The sequence below is a fragment of the Protopterus annectens genome, chromosome 1.part0, assembly GCF_019279795.1.
Source record: "Protopterus annectens isolate FY-2018-M chromosome 1.part0, PAN1.0, whole genome shotgun sequence".
Classification (NCBI taxonomy): domain Eukaryota; kingdom Metazoa; phylum Chordata; order Ceratodontiformes; family Protopteridae; genus Protopterus; species Protopterus annectens.
This window is the reverse complement of record NC_056725.1, coordinates 1,918,018,212-1,918,043,967: the sequence shown is the minus strand read 5'-3', so window position 1 is coordinate 1,918,043,967 and position 25,756 is coordinate 1,918,018,212. Positions and strand designations below refer to the sequence as shown.

Here is a 25,756-nt window from a genome sequence, read left to right as displayed (position 1 = left end):
TCCAAAATGGATGTCTGCAGAGCCTCTGAGGATGTGAAAGAACCTGGATTCATGCTGGCCTCTGAAGCAGTAGCTGCACAGGAATCTGATGGACAAACTAGGTGATCTTCCGGGCTTTAACCAGCCTCAAGAAAGATGTCCAGGGGAGGCAATACAGCAGTAGAATCCAACTTATCTTTTTTGGTCTTCTTCTTAACAGACATCTGAGCCTCTGGCTGGGATGATTCCACCATTGTACCCTGCACCAACAACTTAAGACATTGGTTTTCCAGGTAGAAGGCTAAGGAGGAGAGATGACTACGAAGAGTTTTAGGGGCAAACACCTGATAAATAGGGCACAATGTCAAACACTACTCGTGATGGTCCTTATGGAGAATCTGTCTCCCACACTGGCTTTATACCTTTTTTGATGCAAAAAGAAAAATGTCACGATAAGAAGAAAAAAAACCAACAGGGCACTTATATGAAATGGTTTGGTAACCAGCAGATGGAATGTAAAGACTGATGATCGAAGATGGCATTTGGACTGGCAGCAAATAAGTTCTGAGGAAGGTAAATCTGTTTGTCACCTTTATGCCATATGCTGTGAGTGGGAGCATACATGTGATGTACAATGTCCCTATTACAACTTAATGCTTTGGTACACTGTCTGGACATTGGGCTACAATTGCCAGTGGATTCCTAATGTAATGAATGCTGCAACAGTGATATGGGAGGACATCAGTGAACTAAAAGCAATGACTGCTGTAGTGTCCAAAGGGCTACCACAACTAAAGAAATGACATTCTCTAACACCCAGCCAACCCCTTACACCATGAGCGATAGTAAAGAAGTAATCAAAAATAAATGGGAATGGAGTTGTATAAGCCCTCCAAAGCACTCAAAATCCATTATCCCCCAAAACCCTCCACCCTGGACCTAGCCTAGAGCTACGTTCAGATATCAGAAAGCTGCATCCATAGCCACCCTTCCAAACACAGAAAACTTACACTGCATATCCTCTGTTAGCTCACTGCCTGTACCACAACATCTGAGAATAAGGTCCCTGCCACTTACCTAAGTTTATAGTCACAGTGGAGAGCTCTGTGGTCCTGGCAGATGGGTCCAGGCATGGCGCTGTGAAAGTATACATACCCTCTAGAAGTACACTGTGCATTTAAATCCATATTTAAGTTTGCTGACAGCTACTAATTATTTTGGGATATATTATGGGATGTAAAATGCTTAACAGAAGAATAGTGTCCTAATGATAGGAAGATTGTACTTTATTTTTTTATTAACATAGGTGCATAACTGGAACTGCTTAGTCATGGTGGGCACAGCACATTGTGAGGAGAATAATTACAGACAGAAAGTGACAGACGTATACCATGAAAGCCATGAAACCAGACCGGCAAGGCTTTACTGACTGAAAAATACAGAAATGCTGCGTATATTTAAGAAACAAGTTAGGATTAAATAAATGACACCAGGTTTCTTTATCCATCTTTTGTTACACTGATGAGCAGATGAGGTGATACTCTTCTCAAAGAAATTGCAAGATACAGATTGGTAAAGTGAACAATGTGGATGAAGCCTGAATGTACAGCAAGTCAAAATATGTAAATATGTGTAAAGCAGATATTATGTAGTAAATAAAATCATGCCTCAGGGCTAAGTTTTATACTGACAGGGAAAGAACAATGATATAGATATGGAAACCAGTTTATATAGCATTGGACTAGGACAAGATAAACAGATGGGGTAGTGGTTATACACTCAGGGATTGAGCAGCCATGTGGGGTACTGGAGGTTTCAGCACTATACTGTCAGAGGGCAATGTAATGGGCATGGATGCCTGTCTGCTGGCAGACTGATTTTTTTTTTTGAGAGAGGTAAGAAAGTACCACATTTAAGTAAAGAGAAATAGAACAGCAATAGCAAAAGGCTGTAAGCTATTTAGTCAACTGCTTCCTAAAGGCCATGATTTGATTCCTTCAGCCTCCCTTTGCTCACTTCCCTTTGTGGCTTTAACTGAGTAACTTAACCAGACAGTACCCCCAGGCTAGGTCTGAATATGGGTCATGTGATCTGAGCTCTACCTCAGTTAGCAAATACAACTAAGTAAAATAACAATAGTTTAAGTGTGTTGAGAATGTAGTAATTATTAAAAGAGGATGAGAACTGGGGTAGCTACAATGTTCTTCAAATGATTAAATGTTACAACTAACTTTCACTGCATATGAGAAAAACATTGAATCTGGAACAAATAAATACATTTTGTATGAGTGCTTTATATTTTCTGTACACAGCAATGAAAAAGTTTACAAGTAAGATGTGAGAAATGTACACTCATAGTTATATCGAAATGTAACAGCACAGCAGAACAAGATGAATGCTGTTATAATTAATACCTATGGAAATGTATGTAATGTAGAATGGCATGATGTTTCATCAATGAATGTAAATAACTGTGAACAGGTCTGTTAAAACAACATCAATAAAGAATTTTCATTAAAAAGACTAGTAAATGCTAAACACAATCAAACTGAAATGACTTTCCAGGATGCAGAATAACAGGAAGGAAAAACACATTCCCATCACAAACTCCAGTTTAATTTATCCCACACTAGCCAACACACCAAAGATAAAAATAATCTACTTTCTCCTCTGAAACGGTATTAGCCCAAAAGTATACATTTTTCAGAGACTCATTTGATAGAAATGTACCACATTTAAGCAAACAGAACAATAACAGGCCTTTCAGATTTCTAAAGTCACTTCTCATATGTTATCAGCAATTTTTTAGCAAACATGTAATTTTAGTGGAGCAAATTTACATTAAAAGTTACAATTTAAATACATCCCAAAATATTAACATTAAAAAGTGTTACACATACTGGCGGTTACCGGATAAAGGAGATCTACACTCAAAGCAAGTCCCCAGGAAAATCTGAACTACACAATTTCTGCTTGTACTGTTGTATAATTCTGAAAAACTGCAAGAAAAACCCAGCCAAGCTAGAGTTTCACTGTGTGATACCTTAAACCTCCTGTAACAGAGACCCAGTGTTATATATGCAGATGACCCCTTAAGGACATCAAGTGTTTCAGCAATATGGCTTCTGAATAGGAAGGCCTATGTTTTTTCTGCTTAGGGGTTATCTCTTCTTACAAACAGGAAGACCAACAAGGAGTGAGTAAATGTAGGCCAGATTCATAAACTGGTTGTATTTATTCCACTGGCATAAGGGTGAATTTTTTCCCCAAACTATGTTGCCGGTGACAAGGGCTTGATTAACAGGCCCTACAGCAGATGGCCAAACAGGATGGGCAAGTTTTCTCAGCCTTGGGAGAGTATCTGGGTTGCTTCTTCTGCACAACTGAGTCCAAGTAAAACATCAGCTTACACTCAGCGAAAAACTGAAAGATGGCAGGCAGGATTCTGTGTGGGCTTCTTGTGTTTACAACACTATACCAACTACACATACACACACGTGCATACACTATATCAACTACACACACACACACACACACACACACACACACACACACACACACACACACACACACACACACACGCATATATAATTATCCTGGTTGTCTAACATATGTTATTTACTCAGGCACTGCAACTTAACACAGCATTTTAAAAAATAAATTAAAAAAATAATAAAATCTTCATACATTGTCATTTTGGGCCCCGGTCCTCCAGCTCTGAAAAAAGAAGATACTGTTGTCAGTTTTAAAAATGTATTAATTAAGTTGGTTTTAATTTACTAAAAGTTGAAGAGGTCACTGTCAGTGCCACACTTTCTTTTGATTTGTCATCTGTGATCTTCATTTGAACCAGATAAAAAGGATTATCAGTGCATTATTTTTCTTTGAATTTCACAGAATCTTGTGTGCACAAATGATTTAAAAACTAAAATAATTCATTAATCAAACATTTCTGCAGTTAGATTGCAGGTTCACAGCCTCCCACTGCAGATCGGGAATTATTTTAATTATTCCCATCAAATTGTACTTCTTTTGGATCAAAAGCTTCAGGCATGCAACCATGGTTAATTAATATAAGTACTTAGTAGGTTTTCTTACTTAGCAGTCATTACGGCAGGGATAAATGCTGGACTCTCGACGCTGTGAAAATAAATGAATAGTTTGTGCTTCTCATATAGCCATGTCTTCCCCATCGTACTACACTGTTTACTGTTAGCATGCCCAGTAATAACATAAAACCAGGGTACAAACAACAGTTGGAGAAAAGGCAAGCCATAAAATGATTGCTTCCATCAAAGCATTATATTGCAGTAAAGTTCAATGAAAACCCAGAGGCCCCTATTAATTTTTCAAAAAAAAAAAAATACTGACCCATCAGCCAAAACAAACACAATTAACATTACCATTTGTCCAAAAGCCGAAATGTTCCTTAACAGTAAACAGAAATCGCACCTCAAAGCATCTACTGAGTTTTTTCTATTGTTTTAAGCACTCATGACTTGTTTAACTTGTCAAGATTAATATGGTAATCTTAATTTCTTGTCTGGTAATGGTAAATATAAGCAGCTTTAAAGTGGAAACCCAGACATTCACACAAGGTATTCATAACAAATGGGGAACAATTCTATTTATTAATTGTATATAATGAAGCATGCACTCTACAAGTTAATGTACATTTTCAGCCACTTAAATCTTTTGTAAAGTAAATAAATGTAGCATCTTTGCAGTACCAACTAAAGCATTTGTTATATGATGGTTTGTGTTGGAGAAATTGCAGGATTCTGACTCTTGGAACTGATATTTAGAATCATAAATGGCACATGGAACACTGTCACATATGAACTGCAGAACTAGATCCTCAGCAAGATGCCCTTACACCAGTACATTACTGCAGATTATAGAACCCTCTCAGCGACAACTTTAGCTTCAGAATGACGGCATATCGAAAGGCAAGGAAGTATAACTTTTCCAGGATCGTGCCTCACCCCTACTGTTATAAAACACAGACCACAACATTGTGTGGTCTACATATCCTTAGTGTGGTGCTTGTTGTACCCATGGTACGCATGACATGTACACTCCATGGCATACGTAGCTGCAAACAATCCCTCTGTTTTTTTACATAATGTAACTTTTAGGAGTAACGAGTTTTATAGTAGTAGTAATGGAGTCTTAAATGTATTTTAAAGCTGATCAGAAGGGAAGTACGGAGCGCAGAGGTACTCTACAACCAAGGACATTGAATCTTCAAATCAAGGACAATTTACTTCTGATAACTCTTAACATTAACTTGGACTAGACTGTTGCTTAACAGGATATGCAGTTCATACAAGCAGTTATTATCTGCTTTAAGTATCCACAATTCTATGTGACATGCAGAATTCCTCAGCAGCAATGCTAACAGCAGCAACATTTGTCTCACAACCTACAAGTGGGTCCCGTCACTCTATCACAGGTACATGATTACTTTGAAAAAATGAGGCCTTTTGTTTTACACTTTAAATATGTAGCATCATACTTACCTCATAATCCATTTCAGAGTTTTAACCAACACATGCTAAGTAATTCAATCATCTGTAAAAGTTCACTGTTCTCTTTTATTCTGAAAGGAATATTCTGCTTTTATGTGCTTATTAAGTGGTCAAACCTCACAGTAATCTTACTGCATCATCAGTGGCATGTGACCATAAATGCCTCTACACTGTAATGCATGTTGCCTGATTCATAACACATATGTATCTACAAAACATGCAGCAGCCCGCTGCTCGCTACCAGCAACTATTAATGTAATGGACCATATTAGGTAGGCATGTGAGTGAAACTTTCATGCAGAGAAAATTCCTGGCAAAGCAGACGTAAAGCTCTTCAGACACAAGCTGAAGTTTACTTCAAAAAAGTTGATGTAAATTCAGAAAATGCATAAACTGCTCAAGCTAGTTCTTCTCTGAGATGTACTACTTGTGATAGCTGTGTTAGTGTATGTGTGTGTATATGTCAGATTATAGATACACATATATGCACATGTGTGTGATATCCTAGCACTGGACACAGATAAGTGGGTGTGATAGAAACATTTATCTGATAAGAAGCTGACAAACGTTCTGTATTCCCCATAACGATGCATCCGTGTTGTTCATTTTTGTCCTTTCTCAACCTTTGGATTTCAAATTCAACTTCTATCTGACTTCAACCAGTTCTCAGACTATGGATCCATATCTCAAGCTGCTCTCCTTATCCATAACCCTCTCTCAAGCTGCAAATCATCTCAGATCAAGTTTGCCCCTTTGATATCAACATATAGAAGGAAGCGATTTTACAAATGTCTAGAAACATGACAGGAATGGTATCTGGAGCTAACAGAGGGAAAGACCAAAGGGGAAATACCTCCAGGTCATACCAGGAGATTATATGGATATCTTCTTCCAGAGGAAGGGGGTTCAGGTTGAGGAAAGATGAAAACAGACAACACAGATACAGTGCTGTGGTGAGTCCATAACATTTGTATCTGATGTTGTCTTTTGTGTCCACTCCTCAACCTTTGGGACAGAGTCCCCAGCTAGTATCAACACAAAGTGGTCTCATTGAAGGATATTCTAGAGATTGTCAGAGCCAAACACTCCTCAGTTCCTACAAAGTATGTCCAATGTGTAATGAGCTATGAATGTATGATTACCAGTTTAAGTATAAGCTGCACAAATGCCATCTGTAGATGTTCTGGATAAGAAGACAGAAGAAATGAAGACTGACATTGTGGTATGTGCTTGTGCTGATCTTTATAAATACAAACAAATACATTCAGTGAGCCATCATGCTAATGTGATGTTAGACACAGATTGTTCCAACATAGGCTTCAAAAATGAAATAAACAACTGATATGATTTCCTGATAACTTTTGTTCTGTGGAGATAAAATCTCAGTTGTATGTTTGCACCCAATAAATGAAGCATGTATCCCCCTTAATTGCAGAATTTTGGAAAGAACACTGGTAAATTAATAGACTGGTTGATGGCAAATTTGGAAGCTACTTTCAGAAGAAAGGATGGATTGGAGTGAAGAAAAAAATCTGTCTTTATGAAAAATGATAAAGGTGGTTGGCAGGATAAAGTCTGAAGCTCCAAAACTCTTCTAGCAGATGTAATGGCATCTAGAAAAATGTTTTTTCATGACACAAATTTTAAATCAGCCTTTGCTGCGGGTTCAAAGGGAAACCGAGTTAAGGACTGGAGAAGACTCTTCAAGTCCCAAGGATGGGTAGGGTCCTTGATAGGAGGCCTGAGCAAAAATTTACTTTTAAGGATGGCTTTACATAATGTAAGGGAGGCCAATGACTAATGATCTTTGCCTACGTGAAAATCGGAGACTGCAGTCAGCTGTACTTTGATTGTAGAGCAACCTGCTCCATTATGAAAAATGGAAACCAGAAATTCTAATATTGCTGAAAAGGGGTCTAGAGTTCTCATTTTGCTGAGGAAGACAATTGTTTTGATTTGCTCTTGTATATCTTCTTAGTGGATATTTTTTTGAGAAGGAAAGATGTGTAAATCCCAAGAAGAAAGCCTGAACTGTCTATCCATCACTGGAAGTGGAGAAACCATGTGATCAACCTAAGGGCTTATCTGTCCAGGTGAGGTAGCCTGAAGGGGTGAGACAAAAGATCCAGAAATGGATCCAGAATCCAAGGAGGGTATATCAGATAAGAACAGAGAAAAGGAACCACACTTGTCTAGGCCAAAATGGGGCAATGAGAATAACCTTGATTTTCCATTGATGAGCTTTCTGTAAAAACTTTGGTATGAGAGGTGTGGGAGGGTAGGCAGAAAGGAGTCCAGGGGGCCAATCATGGATCTCAGCATCCCTACATGACTCCCCCACTGGAGGGTTTAGGGCAAAGCACCTGCTGTATTTGAAATTGTGGACAGAGGTAAACAGGCCACAGCATGGCTGGCCCCATTAAAAAAAATCTGTTCCACCACTGAAGTATTGAGAGACCACTTGTGAACCATAAGAACATATCTGCTCAGTCTGTCCTGTAAAACACTGGACTTATCTGGAATGTGCATTGCTGAAAAGAAAACTGTCAGACAAGATCTTCTACTGCCACAATCTCAATGTCACCAGGCACAAGAGGTAAGAATGGGTTCCTCCCTGTTTGTTGATGTACCAGACCACTGACATGTTATCCGTCTGTTTAGTAATCATCTCTTCAGGTAGGATGCCTTGAAATGCCTGCAATGCTAAAAGGACTGCCCTCATCTCTAGGACATTGATGCAAAGGTTATACTCTAAGGGGGACACCATGCCTTTTACTGTCTGTCCCAGGTAATGCCCCATCCCAGCCCAAATGGGAAGCATCCATGATCACCATGACCTTGGGCAATGGGAGAACAAAGGAGTGGCTCTATGAAACATCTGGTGCATGGATCCGTTGTCAGCCAATCTTTGTGATTTGAACGGGGAATGTCAAAGAATGTCGAATTATACATCACAGGACTGTTAAAGGCCATTGTAGTACTCTCATGTAAAATCTTGCTAAGGGCAGAAGGGTAATGGAAAGTACCACTGACTCAAGAAGCTGAAGGACCTGCCTGGCTGGTAGTAACAGAAAAGACAGCAGATTTTCACTGAAGCTATAATTTGGACAATATGGACTGAGGAAGCCAAGCTATTTGAGAAACTGTGTCCAGATGAGATCCTATGAACTTCAGCGCTTGGGTGGGAAGGAGGCGAGGCTTGTGGTAATTGACTGTGATGTCCAAGTGTAGACATAAATGGAGCAGGTTGTCCCTGGCACATGTCAGCTGATGCCTGGTGGGAGCTGTGAGGAGCCAGTTGTTGAGGTATGGAAACACCCAGAATCCCAGCAATTTCAGGTGAGCTGCAACCTCTGCCATACATTTAGTGAACACTGGTGGGCTGTGGTGAGACAAAAGGGCAGGGCTATGAATTGAAAGTGACTTGCTCCCAGCTGTAAGTGAAGGTATTTTCTGGATCATCCACCTATTTTTATGTGATAGCACACATTTTGGGGATTTAATGAGCACATCTAATCATCCTTCCTCAAAAGAGGGAGAATGGACTGATACATGACCATTCGGAAGTTGGAGCGTTTGACAAACTTTTTTAAGTGGCTTAGGTCCAATACGAATCTGAAGTCCCCCATCTTCTTTGGCTTCAAAAAGAATCTTGAACAGGTTTCAAATCTTTGTTGGTCTGGTGGGACCCAGACTTCTCAACTGTACGAATTTCTCAGTTTTTACAAGTTTTGAGGTCCAAATAATTAGGTGTCACGATTCACGAGTGACACCCCTTAACTTCTGAATTTCCTGGCTTTTTTTTAATTTATTTTTCCTGTTTTTTGGGGCTGTCATCATCACATGCAGAGGCATGTGTGATGATGTCAGCTCCGTGAACAGCCTGTCAGAATTGGCTGAAGGCTCCAATGTACTTTCCGGCCAGCCAGCAGTAAAAAGTACTGTGCAAGCATTTCCCAGCTGCTCCAGGTAAGGAAATCAACACAAGAGCAATTTGGTTCTTCTAGTAGCATTTAGTTGATGAGTAAATCAACACAACAGCAATTTGGTTCTTCTTCTAGTAGCGTTTAGTTGATGAGTGGAGCGTTTAATACACAAGCTTAGTGGTTCTTTTTTCCATGACTGTTTACAAGCACTAGCGGTTCTTTTTTCCAGAACCGTTTACAAGCATCAGGTCCACACTGCAGTATGTATGTGTGCATGTGTGTGTGTGTGTGTGTGTGTGTGTGTGTGTGTGTGTGTGTGTGTGTGTGTGTGTGTGTGTGTGTGTGTGTGTGCGCGTGTGTGTGTGTAAGTAAAATCCCCCAGGCAAATATACCTGGTGGCTAGAGTTATCAGGCTCAAACTCTGTACCTTGGGTACAGGTGGCAAGAGCCTGAATTTCCTACCCACCACCACTTGTGAAAACTGTCCAGACTTTTGCCTCATATTTTTGTTCTGTTCCTCATAAAATCTGTGGTTTTCTGGATTTATGTGGCACATCAGTGAGGACTGAATTCACTAAATAATGACAGGCATTTGAATTTCAGACTTCATATTCTTCATAAAATACATGGTAACACAAAACCTTTTATTCTAGAAATTATCTAAGTTTGTAAGATCAATATTTGAAATTTGTCCCTATTTTTGGGGCTGTACTCCTCCATTATTAGCTTTGTCCAGTTTTTTTTTGTTCTAAGAGGTTGAGAGCTGATGTGAGAACTGAATTCACTGAATATTTTTGGGCTGTTTTCCCCCATTACTGGCTTTGTCCAGGCTTTTATTGCTAAGAGGTTGAGAGCTATGTTGAGACCTGAATTCACTAAATGATAGCCATTTAAGTTTCAGTCTTCCTATCATTCAGGAAATACATGGTGGTAACACAACATTTTATTCTAGAAATTTTCCAACAAATTTTGGCTTTTTTCAGATTTCTTGTGCTGTAAAGCTGATTGATACAGTTGAGTGTCAAGTAGATTTTACAAGGAGTTGAGATCTTCAGAGGAAGAGAAGTTTAGGGCTGCTTATGCCAAGTGTGCTTGCATTGTTAGTAGCATAACAGATAGAATACTTACTTTTGATGCAGAAGGCTGTGGGTTCTACTCCCACAGTATATAGATGCATTGCTGACAGTGTACTGTGTCATACTTTTAAAGGAAGTGGATACTGCAGTCCTGAGAATGTCTTCTTTGGTAGCAATAACTAGTAACTATGAACCTGTTATCATTTTGCCATCCATTCCTTATTGCAGTATTACTAGCTTATCATTTTTTAATGTAGCATCGGCAATTTATTCCTCAAGGGCAATCGGCACTTTATTTGTAGATGAAACAATGAAATATAAAGATGTTTGCTAGCAGCAACCTCTTCATTAGATACAGAGCTCTTTAATGTGGAATTATTTAGATGACTTTTACTTCTGCACAGAATGTGCATATTTACTGATACTGGTGGATTGTATATGTCTGGGTAGACTTTTATGATGGAAATGTTCTGAATTGGGCAGTTTTGTCATTATTGGTTCATGCATTTTGTTTCATTTTTACCTGCCACTGGCCAGATGCATTTTCTTTGAATGTGGGTTTCAATTCTGTTTCAATGAATGTGAGTTTCAAGGGCAGAGAAATTTTAATGCTAAGTCTATTTACATTGTGAGACTGCATTGTTTTGTTTAGCAGATGTCTATTAGTGTTTGTGCTGTAAAATGTAAAATAAAACTTTTAAATGAAATCAAAATCATTGTAGAAGTAAAGCAGTATGCACATTACAGTGTTTATTGTAAATGGGGTGAAATAGCCAAGTAATGGGACACTGGAATGGCTGCGTGGGGGTGGGCTGTGTATGGGGAGGCCCCATTCAACTATGATTTTGTGAGGGGGGAAGAAAGGCAAACTCAAAGACAGCCCCGGCTGGCACAAACTGTAGCTATGCCACTGATCAGTAGGCCATGGAAAATGACTTTTGGAGGTCCTAGCAAAGTATAATATTCTTTTGCTAAGATTAGACTACTACCTACCATTAAATGCCCTACATTTACCATGAAACCCACATACTGCAAGTCACCAAAAACAAAATCCTAAGGTTCATCATCTTCTCCCTTCCCAATGAACAGCATTGCTACACATTTAAAAAAATGGTTACCATTTACTACAGGATCTGGGTCTGAGGCCATATTTTGGTTGTCTGTTCTTCAGTTTGCATTTGAAAGTTGATATCCCACAATTCCATTGGAGTGGGAGGCATTATATAATTGTATATGCAAATTTTATGTTAATCAGCATACAGATTTGTACCTACTTTTCATGGGCCTTTGTCCAGATTTTTGATGTGTGCAGGTTGAGAGGTATGGTGGGATCTCTTGGATTACTTTTTTTCTTAGCAGCTTTTCTATCTCTGAAGTTGTTTTCCTTCCTCTGTTGGGGTGGTACATCAAGAATTTATTCTGGGTGAATGAGTGGGGGAAGGGAAAAGGGAATGCAGTAGTCTCTGGTAATTATTCCTTGCACCCAGACATCTATGGTGATGGATGTCCAGGCTTTGGGGTGCAGAGTTAAGTGCCTCCAGAATGCAGCAGTTGGGTAATCATACAGGGGCTCTGAAAAAAATTCTCAGTAAGTGGACCCTCTGAAGCCTTGGTTTTGCAGGTCTCCCCTGCTACACAGGTGACATCTATCATTAGAGTTACCCCATCTGCCATGGGGCAATCTATCTCCATAATAGTCCTGAGAGAACCCTTGTGATTTCTGGAACCACATCTTTCTACCCCCCTTTATGGTTTCCTGAGAAGGTCCTCTAAGCAGTACAAAAATGCATCCCTAGGTTACATAGGGTTTTCCCATCCTTTTTACTCCTGGAGAGCATCTATTTAAATTTGGACCCAAGTAATGTAGGTCCATCAAAGGGTGCATTAATGTAAGATATCTTGTAGAATTCCACAAAGTCACAGAGGTGTATCCAGGTGTGCCTTCTAACAGTAATGCCTGAATCTGCCACTCTCGAAACTGTGAATTCAGATGCATAAAGGCATTTGACAGGACTGAGGGGTACCTACAGTTGGGAAGAGATGGTCTTTATCCTCTGCCATCATGGACCCAGAGTGGGATTTAGTAAGCTCTTTCATCAGATCTCTCTGAAACCTTATGAAATGTGCCATGTAATTCATCAACTGTAGAGCAAAGGTTGCTGAAGCATGAATTTACTTCCTGAATCTGTCCAGTGCCCTAGACTCTTTGTTAGGGGAAATGGAGAGAGGGACTTTCCTCAGCAAGTTCATTTTTGTGAATGTAGCAACCACCACGGCATCAACTGAGGGACCACTTTTCCAAAAGGCACTGTCCATAGGTGCAACTAAGTACTTGACTAGTTTCTTAGGAATGGGCTCTGTTGTATCCAGATCCTTCAAGCCTTATGGGAAATGAGGTCCACCATTTCATCTTCCATGGATACAACCCAGGAAGAAGCTGAGCAAGTTCTAAATGCCTTAAGAAACACTGACTCCTCCTCTGGGAAGGAGCTTTGAAAGATCAATCACTTTTCTGTCTAAGAAGTTTGAGAATTTTTCCAAATGATACATCCTCCCGGGGTGACCTGCGAGACCCCCCCCCCATCATTGAAGTCAGTGACTTCTGTGGGAAATTAATGTGCCTCCTCATGCATTTATGCCTCCAGGAAATTGCTTGCAGCAATGATCCGAGGAACCTTGGGAAGTATGTGGACAGTCCTGTAAAAGGACTGTCTTGAGGCTAGAATGGACAGGCTGCCACAATAGGACAGAATGAGCAGACTCAGGACCCAGGGCAGACAGTTGTGCAGGGGGAGGACCCAAGGGGTAAGGATGTCCTGTCTCATATGGAGAGCTGTCTTCACTGCATCAAATGTAGACACAGATTTAGAGCCCAGGACTGTTCCAATAGGAGCTGAAGCTATCTGCCTGGAGAAATCTAAGACCTCCCCATAACAATGCCTCAACATAGAGGTTGGAGCTGAGCTGTCTAGTCCCGAGGCCCTGAGGGGAAGGGAGAGCTCTAAAAATCTTGGAGACAAACCCCCTACCCCTGGATCTGGCACCAAAACTATGGCTCCGAGATCCTACCAGTTCCAACAAGGTCAGCGATGTCTGGATCAGAGAAGATGCTGGAGTCGATGAAGGACAAGTCTTTGGATCTGAACCAAAAAATCCTAGAATTCTCAGATCCAGAACCCCCAAAGTTGAAGGGCAGATTGGAGTGGAGTCACTAATTGTGCTTGGGTTGTACTGAAGCTCACTGGTCCAATGGGAGACAAAAGAACTCCAAACTGAATTTTGGTAGTAAGAAATGTTCTCATCATCCTGTCCACATCTGCTTCAGACAGCTTCCTGGCAGACCTGAAGAATAAGGAGGAGATGGAGGTCTAGAAATTCTACATGGAGTTTCTTGCAGAAAAGCATAATGAAGTCTCAATGGAATCGGCTCCAGAGAGAATCGGGATGACTTATGGGACTGAGACTTATGTGGAGCCAAAATTAGTTCTGAAGAGGTGGATGGATCTGAAACTTTGGATATCTCTGGAGGAAGAGCTGAAGTCTGCATCAAAGGAAGACAGCAGTCAAAGAAGCTCTTCCTCAACTCTTCAGATTCTTCTTTTGATTCTTGATTAGTCTTGTCCCCTTTCTCCTCTTGATATTTTTCTGCTGCTTTAGTAGTGGAGAGGAAAACTTGAGATACTGAGGAAGAAGAAGAAAACAGTAACCCCTGGAGAATTAACTTGATTCTTCAATCAACCAAGGCTCTACTTCAAGATGAGCAATCCCAAGACAGCAGATGCACTCTGAGTGGGCATCCAAACTGGGTATTTTGTGTCCACACAATGAACACTTCTTAAAACCAACAGGCCTTTCCGACATTCTTCAAGGAAGGATGAAGCAACCACGAAAAAAAAAGCAAACAAAGAGAGAAAGCTATAGAAAAGAACATGAAAAATAGCAACAATTGTACCAAGAAATTCCCAAACCAAGATTATTCTAAAGAGTAAGGAAGAAAATGGAGAGAAGTGCACTAGGCCTATATATACCCAAGTCAGGCATTACAGTCAAGCTCACTAACTTAGGTATGAGCCCCTTTATCACCTCACTCTATAGCCAGCTGGCTCACTGAAAAGACCCAAGAGATCAAAATAGGTGAAGCCAATTCCACTAAAAAGCCAGTCACTAGTGGAATCCCCCAGGACTCAGTATTGGGCCTGCTCCTTGGCATCTATTTCTCTGAAATGGAAGCAAATATTTAAGGTTTATGACTAAGTTTGCAGATGATTGCAAGCTGGGGGGTTATCATCAACTCTCCTGCACTCACTAGCATTCTTCAAGAAGGCCATCTCTGACTAACAAATGGTGCCAAAACCATGGTCTTAAACGTAGTGCTAGGAAATGCATAATTGTACCCTTTGGGAAATCAACCATCCCAGCTAATTACCATACTGATAATACACCCCTAAGAGTCGATTCAGTGGTCAGGGATCTGGTTATGCACATAGACAGTAGCCTTACCTTCGACCATCACGTGGCCGCAGTGCTCAGGAAATCCTTCTTTGTTGCACAACTTATAAGTAAGAGCATGGCATCTAGGTCCAAAGAGCTCATTATCCCACTGTACTCTGTCCTTATCAGACTAATTACAGAGTACAACGCTCCCTTTGGTAGGTACCTGACCAGGCATATCCAGCAACCAGAGAAACCTCAGAGGTTCCTTACAAAAAGAACACAAGGTGTAACAAACCTGCCTTATGCAGAGTGCTTTAAAGTCCTTTCCCTCTACTCAGTCTTCTGTAGACTGCTGAGGGTGATCTATGCCTAGCTTACAAGGCATCCACAAACCCCACACTTATGAATCTCCTACATATTCGTAAGTCAAAAAGTGCCAGAAATAGAAGGTCTAGTGACTGTGACTTAAACAGTGCATGCTGGAGATACAGACGTGTACCAAAGACTGCCCCTCCTATGGAACAGGCTTCATATCCATGTGAAACTGAGTTTGTTTTTTAGCCAGTTTAAGCACAACCTAGACAACTGGATGAGGAATAGGAAATTTACACCAAGCCTGGCACCCATGTTCATAATGGACAGAGGTGACTTATAAATGCCTGGCCTTATTTGGATGCAGGACATCATTATTCTTTCAGGAAAACTTGGCTAGGCTTAGAAAGGCCCCCTGGGTTGTTAGCCTAGTAAAAGTCTATGAATCTATGATTATATAGTTGCAGTAAACTCTGTCAAAAATACCTTTTAATCAACAGAGTTTACTGATGCGTTTTTTTTTCATCAAGATCATTCATGTCCAAGTGTCAGAAATCTCAAAGCTAGGAACACTAAGCATTCCTTTGCTGTGTGCAGAAAGATTGTTTCAAAGCAAGTGGGTTTTATTATAATGCTAAAGCGTTGGATATGCCCAAGGTTTATACATAAGGAGTAGAAGCAAGCATTTGCAGGTTAGGATTATAGTAGGGGCCTACGGAAGGGGATAGACTTAATGTATTGTATGTGTGTTCATGTTTTTAAAGGATGTGAGAGTGTATGCGCAAGGGTTTCTGGGTTAGGGTTATGTTAGGTGATAACTTTAGCTCCTATGTGTGTGTTTCTTGCTGAGTGTATAGGTACTGGTAGGGAATTATTTTTTTTTTGGTGAGCTAATGTTGTAGAGTTAGAGTTAGGGTTAGGGGCTGCAGTAGGGTTAGAGTTACCACATGAGTAAGGTGGTACAAGAGGGCAGGAGAATCTGTGAGGAGTGCATTGTACCAAATCTTGCAGCCACCATAACATATACCTTTTCATTTTCTGAAGACATTTTTTATGAGACATTTCATGTGTTGTCTGCAATAAGTGACAGAATTAGCAAGTTTTATAAAAAATAATTTCTTAGCTGCAGGAATTTATCTCACACATTTACTCCATGGTTGGATATTGGCTTAATGTTCAAGGTGTTTACCTCGCAAACACAAGGTTTGATTCTCACTTTTAGGGAAATTGTCTAGGATTAAAAATAACCCACAAGGACAGCTAGCCTAGTACTAACATATATGAACAATATGAGATAATGATGTCACACAGTTCAGCTTTTATGTCTCAGCTGCCCACTCACATGACTTACAGTACACACTAACAGAGCTAGCAAGTTCTTACTCAGCAGTACTGGGAATGCTGCTTGACCAGCAGATCTTTGTTTTACAGCCCTAGAAGAAGAGAAGGAATGCAGAGCTGCAAATATCTTTCTGAGTGGGTTTTTGCTGAGCCAGAAGTCTGAAATGCAGTAAGCAATAATATGCTGGAGCCAATCAAATATTTTTAAAGAAAGTAATTAGAGGTTTCATGCACAACTAGCTTGATGTTTGCTGTGGACCCTGAATAATACAGAAATAGCACAATCGTTAAGGAATCTAGGCACTCTTGCTGAAGATTCCCTGTTGTTTGACCATCATGTCTCCACAGTAGTTCAGAGAGCCTTGTATTTGACTCATCTCATTTCCAAGAAGCCGCCACATCCAAAAAAGACTTAATTTCCCTTTACTCATATCTCATCTGTCTCATTATTACTACCACTATTGTGTACTACCACATCCCTTACTAGCTTTACCAACACACTAAATCAACAAAGAAACAATGGTAGCCTAGTATCCACTGAATTCCTAGATCTCTCCAAGGCCTTCAACAGTGTGTCCCATCCCAAACTCCTATCTGCTCTCTCTGATCTTACTCTAAGCTACTCCACTCGTTTCAAGACTATCTAACCAACTGACAACAAGCAGTACAATGGCAAAATTCCTTTATCTCCCATCCTACCTGTCACCCTGGGGTTCCTTTTGGACCTCTCATTTTCAACATAATCATCAACCAACTTCACAAAGCTAGCCAGCATGCCACTCCAAGTCCAATACCCTGATGATTCCACTCTAATCTGCTCTGCCCCATTACTCCCTCAACTCCAGAAACTGACACAAGAATCCTTTACTGCTGCTGAAACCTGGTCAGCCAACTCCGAACTAATACTTAACCCTAAAAAACACAGCTAATGATATTTATCCCACCAGACCCTTAGATCCCACACCTCCATTCACAATATGCTCAACCAACAATACCCTATCACACCTGTCCAACACACAAACTACTAGGAGTTATCCTAGATCACAACATGAAATTCGACGTACACATTGCACAGACAATAAAAAATATCCATAAAAAACTCGGAACACCATAGATAGTAAAGCTACCATCGGTAGAACCCACCTATTATCCTCACTTCTCTATGCCTCCCTCAAACTCATCCACCTAAACAAAACAGACTTAAACAAACTAAACACTTGCTATAATAAAATAAATAAGTTTGAAATTAACTCACCCTTCAGAACACATGACTGTACAGCAATCAAGTAACTATCCTGGCTAGAATTATCCAACCTGCTCAGGTATAACCAGCTTACAATAGCCAACCAAATACTATACTATTCCAATAGAATTCCTGCTCTGCAAGGCCTACTTAATATCTATTCTAACAAACGCCTACTAAGATCCACCAACAAAGCATTGGCTGATACAGCCAAAAGCAATAACTCTGGGGACTCCTTGTATTCCATTTCTGTTGCAAAAACATGGAATTCCATCCTCATAGATATTAGAACCACTGAAAATAAAAATATCTTCAAAAAAATCCTCCAGTCCCATTTAAATAGATCTTGGCTATGTACCTATTCAGACCCTGGGTAGCCTCACCTAATAGATCATACCATATTTGAATCTCCTATGAAAGCTTATAACAACACCTTTCTATGCTCTTATTTAAGCAATGTGTATTTACAGTGTTTACTGTGTAAGATACTATTTTTATTTTATTTATTTCATTTTACATTTGTTGACCAGGCCAGTCTAACTGGATATAGAAATTTTCAGTAGAGGCCCCGGGAGATAAGCTCCAAGACAGATACATAAAAAACTTAGCCAAAAAATGACTAAATAGCAACATTCATTATATACAATGCATATTCCAGGTTACAACAGAAAATTCCACGAGGACAAAAAAGAAATACTCATAGTGTAAGAATGCATATACAATACATCATACAGGTATAATACATAAAAAGAAGAAATAAAGTCAAAAGAGAAGACAGGTTAATTGTATTAAAATAAAGAAATTCCTCATTAGAAAGTATTTACAGAAGTTGGACACAGTGTAGTTTTGGAGGGAGTCTGTATTTATAGTCAAAAAGGAATGTATAACAGTTCATGAGTAGTCTGGGATAGGCAGAGCTAAGTTTAAACAGATGGATAGATGCCTAGTCAAGTTTAGTACAGGGGCACAACCAGTGTGTTCTAAGGTAAAGTTTCAGTCGGTTTTTGAAGAGTGATAAAGAGAGAAGAGAGGAAAGAATACACCAAATGACAGAGCAAAACGAGGTTACAAATGTATTTTTTTGTATCACAATACATTCCTTATAATATAATTATTTTATCCTCCTTCTTATCCTTGTTACTGTACTTTTTTAACTATCTTGACTCTGTACTATAGTTTATTAACTTGGGTAACATATTGTACTTTGCATACTAATCTTTGTAGGGATTTTCTCCCCGGGCCTCCGCTGAAAATGGGATTCACGCCCAGTCGGACTGTCCCACTAAACAAATGTAAAAATAATATATAAATAAATAAATTATTGAATACACTGCCTCCTTTGGCATGCATTTGTTTAAACATCACTCAACATGAGAGCTCTCGGAAATCAATAACTAAAAAGATCAGAGTCCTCAAACATCTTAGTTATCAGGACAAACTGGCAGCCATCTCTCTCTCTCTATACTCAGCCTCTTATAGACTCCTCCTCCTTGGAGATCTGCGTCTCACCTTTTGAACCATGAAAGATCCAACCATCTTTGATATCTTACTCCTTTACAGAACAAATCATTACCCAAATGCCTGGTTAAAGGAACAAAATGTTCATCAACAGATAACAGGGGTCATGCTGGTATGACAGATTCATATATGTATCCTTCACCTCATCTTTCACTGCACGTCAAGCAGAGTAGCACCCTTGCCCCCTTCAAGGTAAAGCTAGATAATTGGATAGGTAACCTCATATTCTTCACTGATCTATCTTCTGTTGCTTTCCTTAAGGCTGGATGGAAATTCTGAATATGGGTTATGGGCTAAGCTTGTAATGGTGTGCAGAATGATTGCCTGAAACTTGCCTATGAATACCTCGTACTTAGCTATGAATCTATAAACACTCATATCATAATTTATTTAAAGGAAGCAATATAAGGAATGTTTGTAGAAACAGAAAAATACTTTCTAGAATAAAGAAAAAAGTTGTACTTGTTATATTGAACTGCACAGGGTATCCACATGAGGCAAAGCAAATGTGCTTTTCGACAAAATCACCTATCATGAAACAATTATGTAATTCCATTATAAACATTTCCTAAATACATATATTTAAATTTTTTGGCAAAAATAGTAATAAATAATTAAGTTACAACATCGATGAAAATCAGAACACTTCTCAGCCTACATCTGTACTCCTTTTCTTGGTAACATTTTTCAGACGAAGAGGGCAGCTTCATATTACTTGTAGTAGTACATGCAGGAGGAGTCAGTTGTTGTCCTGGTCTTGCAAATAAAGTCATCAGGACAAGCACCCCCTGCACTTCTTCATGTTTCTCTTTTAGGTGAGCCCACTGAGTGAAACAGCCAATACTGGCAAAGAAGGTCTTAAAACAATGTAGCTGTAAACAATGGATTCATTTCTTTCCAAATAAGGTAAGAAAAAATATTATATGTACAGTGTACCATTGCTCCTGTGACATGGCACTGCATCATTAGTAATGTCTAGTGCCACAAAAAAGGATGGGTTCAGGACAGCAGTGAAGGTAAGCATGTCCAGTGTCTATTTTTTTTTAAATACAGGAGAAAGTACAGTCATGTAAGTATGGGTACTATAACAGCCATACCTTTTAACTGTCCAGATTTTTGCAGAATGTACAGATTTTTGCCTCATATTTTTAGTCTGTTCCTCATAAAATGCATAATTTTCTAGCAAATCATGGGAGGATAGAAGTCACAAAATACAGACATACAAATGAGTTTCAGACTTCATATCCTTTGGAAAATGCATGCTAACAAAAATTCTGTCATTCTAGCAACTTTTTATGTTTATAAGAGCAATATTTAAAACGTGTCCCTATTTTTGAGCCTTTGTCCCCCCATTATTTTAGGCTTTGTCCAGATTTGTTGTGTTAAAGAGATTGAGAGCTATGATGACAGCAGGTGTTCAGTAGGATGACTACTGCAGGTGTAATTCATAGTACATGAGAATTACCAACAGGAGGATGTCAGCTCGACAGGCCTGAGTCATAGAGTTCTGTAGATACAATGCCATGAGTTGGCTCCTCCACAATGTGGAGAGGTGTGACTGTATCTGCAGTCAGCCAGTGCATTTTGTAACCATTGAAGACATGGAGTACATGTCCTGTAACAGCCCCACTTGCTTTCTTTTAGCAGAATAATTTCAAAAAGTATAGCTAGACAATAATCTGTAGTAGAGAGCCCCAAATGTAGCCTTTACACTATTCAGACTATGCATTACTGGAGAGGTGATGGTGGGTGATAATAACACCTGTTTACTCCCCCATCTCAGCTACTGGGGGAGAGAAGGTGGGCTGGAGCTAGCACTGTAGCAGGGATCCTACCTGAACATTTATTGTTACGGTCAGTGTACACACACAACCATACAAAGTTCTTCATATGGATCACTGTTACACTAGTATTCAATACATATGGGAAGGTTACAAATCAGTGTCAGGTGACAGAAGTGGAAATACATGGAAAGAATTTAAACATCACTGTTTGTCTGTCCCTGTAGTCCTATAGCTTAGTGCTCAGAAGAGGACTTGAAGGATACCAGCGCCAAACACTTCCCTGTTCCTGGATTGTAGATCTGGCCTATGATGTTTGGGAAAAAAAAAAACACAGCAGAGCACAAAAAGTTACCTCACAAATGATCAGACCACACACATTCCGGAAAAATGCTATTATTATGGTAGATGGCATGGTAGAATGTGTTCTAACTTGCCCCTGTAAAGTTTTCCCAGTTTTTCATTGCAAAATAGAATGCAGCTGTTCAACCTTTTGGAAAGTGCTTATTTGAAAACTGGCCTGCCCTTGTCTCATGGGATGAAAGGCTCAGATAACTGTTGGGCATTTCTGAAGTTGCTGGATCTGTTAATATAATAACGGAGTTGCCAGTGGGATATCCAAAAAGTGCAAAATCCTTGCCTCCTTATTTCCTAGCTTGGGAAAGATGACTAGCAATTAAATAACCTGATATACAGAAAACTGAGATCACTTTCGGCATGAAAGAAAGATTGTTTCTTACGTTCATTCTGTTACTGTGAAACAGTATGAAAGGTTACTTCACAAAAAAAATCAAGCGATTATGAGATCCATCACAGTAATGGCCATTAAACGAGTTGTCTTCCAGGACGTGTATGTAAGTGGAACAGAAGATGCTAGCTGATCAGATTCAAGACAGTTTTTTGTAGCACAAAATGAATTAACTCTTTTTGCAGCAAACAATCTATGAAAGGGCAGATGAAGAAGCAGCGATGCTCAGACAGCTGAAATGCTTACCTTTACTGAAGAACAGGATGGTTATGCCAAAAGAAAGATCTGACAAGTAAGAAATCACTAATGACATTCCTGTTCATTTGGGGTCCTCATAAATCTTGATGGAGCAAATGAGGAATATTTTCCATTTGCTAGTAGACAAGGCATTCTTTGTATTAGGCACCATGTTTTTCTTTACTATTTTAAGTATGCCCTTAGAAAATAGGTGTTTGTTTGTTTGGAAAGAGTAATGGCCGCGATGGTGCAGCGGTTAGCATTGTCGCCTCACAGCAAGTGGTTCTCCCGTTCAATTCTCGGCTGGAGCCCCTTCTGTGTGGAGTCTACATGTCTTCCCTGCGGTCAAGTGACGCTGAAGACATGCAGGTAGGTGCGAGCATGAATGGGTGTGCCTTCTTTGAAGGTTGGGCATCGGGCTGGCAACATGGCACCGTAAAAATCCACTGCCAATCATGAGCAGACCGGAGTTCTGCTGTGGCGACCCCTAACCGGGAAAAGCCGAAAGACTTTTTGGTTTGGAAAGAGTGTCACATTATCCATACTGTCAGTTTAAAGCCTTAGAGGTTTGCACCAGCATGTCTATTACAATAAGTAGGTTAGAGAGTGTTGTCCTTCCAAGTTGCACCAGTAGGAACAGCTAGTGATAGTAAAGCTATAATGTGGCCAGCAGAATCAAGCTGAGTCTCTCTACTCTCATCTTTAGCACTACCGTGGGTAGCAAATGGATTGGGTGTACACATAAAACAATTTAGCACTACCCTAGGTAGCAAAGGGATTGGGTGTATATATAAAATAATTTAGCACTACCCTAGGTAGCAAAGGGAATGGGCGTACACATAAAATAATTTAGTACTACCCAAGGTAGCAAAGGGATTGGGTGTACACATAAAAGAAGACTACTCCGTGCCCACACTATTCTGCATGAAAAGCTTGAATTGTACTTTAGGAGTGGGTGGTTGAATGGGGAGACATTTTTTTAATCCTTGGTAATTCTCATTTTTCTCAGTCTTTTGAAGATGGCTCTGTTCAGATGCCATTTGTGGCTGCTGGTCTGCATTATGTTGAAGGTATCTGCTGTGTTTTATTAGTTCTGTGGGTATGCAGGATGCCCTGAGACTTATCTGTGATATTGATGCTAACTCCAAGGCTTGCACCGCCAGGCTTCAGAGGGGGGTAATAGTAGATACCTCACTTTCTGTTTATGTACCACATGACTCTCTTGTTTCAATGACTGAGACCAAGATTCCTGTTTTCCAAATTGTTTTGAAGGAATTGCCATCTAGTATTATGGCCAGCATTTCCTTAACACTGATGAGCACCTTATCCTAGGCAGGGGTCCACTGATTATGCTCCTTTAAACTGCCACTGGGTGTTCCCAAGCCTTGTCTGCTGCATCTGTCATTAGGTGCTGATTGTGACAGGGAAGTAGAAATGCATTCCCCATTTGTTCTGATATAATAAGCCCACTAAGAAAACTCTGGATGCACTCCTACTCTACAGAACATGAATGTTGCCCTCATCTGCTCTTACCATACCACAGGAGTTTCTGCATATGGAGCTTTGCTTGAGCCACCAGAAAGATAATAGATGTCATAATCCTTAGGGCTCTGATGAACATCTTCTGCCATCAATGATATCATCTGAGGCTGGTGTAAGAAAAATTCCCCTAGGAAGGTCATCATTTTTTGGTGATGGGAAGGCCTTGATTAACACAGTGTCCAGGGCAGCTCCCTTAAAGAACTGGATGTACTGAGTATCAGATTTGACTTCGGCTAGGAGATAAGAGGTAAGGCCAGCATCGACTGATCAACTGAGACAAGAAGAATCCTCATGAAAGGAGGGGAGAATGAAATCTATTCTGTAACAAGACGAAATGACATCTAAGACCCAGTTATACAAATTAATCTTCATCCAGTTATCTCTTAAAAGAGCCAGTCAGCCTCCTGAGAAAGCAGGTGACATGAGGTAAAAGGAGGGAGGGAAGGGAGTACTTCTCATAGAGTCATGAGTGCTCTGTGTAGCTGTTCAAAGGCCTTACAGACTTGCTCTTTTTCTTGTATTGACACTTACGTATTTATTTTGGGGGGGGGGGGGTGACCCCCTTTGCATACCTTCCATCTAACTATCAACTACACTAAGTCTGCTTTCAGTTCTCCATTCGTTCCTTTGTGCTCCTGGTACTACTCACTCCAGGGCTGGAACCATTTTTTAGCAGGCTGAGAAGAGGAAATGCTTCAGAGTGGAGCAGCCAGCAATGTTGCACACTCTGTCCTGCATTCCAGGTTTTTTCCTTGTATGAGTTGATTTGCTAGAGCTGCTGATGTTACACACCTCACTACACATAGCACCAGTTAGCGCCAGCCCTTCTCTCATAATAGATTTTAATAGCTCTCTGCTGTGTGATAACAGCACTGCCACTATCACCGGAAGCATGTCAGAGTGCTGATAGAAACCTCTCCCTCCCTCTCAGAGTAGATAAGCAAATTTATGTCCCACCCTCCTACCCCCATCTAGCTCTATTTTTCAAAGGCTCTTTTACGACTGACCTACTGACCTCTTGTCTGATGTCTATAGAAGGGCTATTGTCCAGCTGGATTATTTCTAATGTATCTGTGAATAAATAAGTGGAAAAGTTGTTTGACAGTTTGGGTCTATATTAGAACATCAAAAGTTTAATGGTTCGAATCACTAAAGATCGACCTTTAATGATCGAGCCATTAAAATTTCGACTGTTCAGAAAAAATAAAGAAAAAAAAAAGAAAGAAAATCTAAAGGGTGTAGGCAGGGGCACAAGCCCCCCTACAGCCCCCACACCCCCCGCTACTTAAATATACCAACTCCGAGACCGCATTACATTGAAGTAAATGGAAATCTCCCCTTATGGAGATTTCCATTTATCTGCTCAACGTTCTGCACTTTCGCTATTCTCGTGTCGACAATGTCGGATTCAACATTGTCAGTTTTCGAGAATACAATAGGTAACCTGACAGTTTCCATTTACTTTTTTTCACTGAGTATTTTTATAAAAAAAGATGTCTCTACATGCATGTAAATTAAGAAACTGCCTCTAAAATCCTGATAGGGGTAGCTTTCTCAACCTTGCATGTCTTCCAGTAATAGGTCTTGTGGCTGCTGCTCTATATGCTACATCAACATTATCGTACTTACACTTTGAAATATTTTTGACTACCTTCTGTGTCTATTGAGCAGCCTGAAAATCTGAACCCTCAGGGTCTCATCTTTGATTTCTGATGCTAACTCTTTTACTTGCTTCAGAATTTCACCCTTGCTCTTTGTTATGCAAGTCTGGAAACTGAAAGCCTAGAATGTGACAATGGCCAAAGTGTAGCCTTTTTAAACCCATACTATCTAAAATCCTGCCCTCCCTGACATTTAGGAGAGTGCCAAAGACCAGGGATAATTTGAAGTGCCTCATGGCATTATGCAGAACTACTGCACAGCCCATCACAGGATCTTATATAAGCATTTGGGGATCGGCTGGACTTTGGAGAATCTGGTTTCTTAGGGACTGAAGTTTGGGAGTCCATCTCCAAGATGCTGCCATAAAAGTATCTTCAACGGCTTTCAAAACTGGTGGCACCATAGTGGGAACAGGCTTGGCAAGAC

The 25,756-nt window shown here is 40.1% G+C and overlaps 1 protein-coding gene across 1 annotated transcript in view; it reads right to left on the bottom strand.

The window, feature by feature from the left end:
• Nucleotides 1-25,756, bottom strand: part of MYO6 (myosin VI) — a 692,995-nt gene that overhangs the window by 147,862 nt on the left and 519,377 nt on the right. Inside the window, exons 24-25 of the mRNA XM_044077058.1 lie at nucleotides 4,078-4,119; nucleotides 3,667-3,696 (exon numbers count right to left, since the gene is read on the bottom strand). Of these exons, the coding sequence (XP_043932993.1) occupies nucleotides 3,667-3,696; nucleotides 4,078-4,119 (72 nt within the window). The remainder of the gene's footprint in view (nucleotides 1-3,666; nucleotides 3,697-4,077; nucleotides 4,120-25,756) is intronic.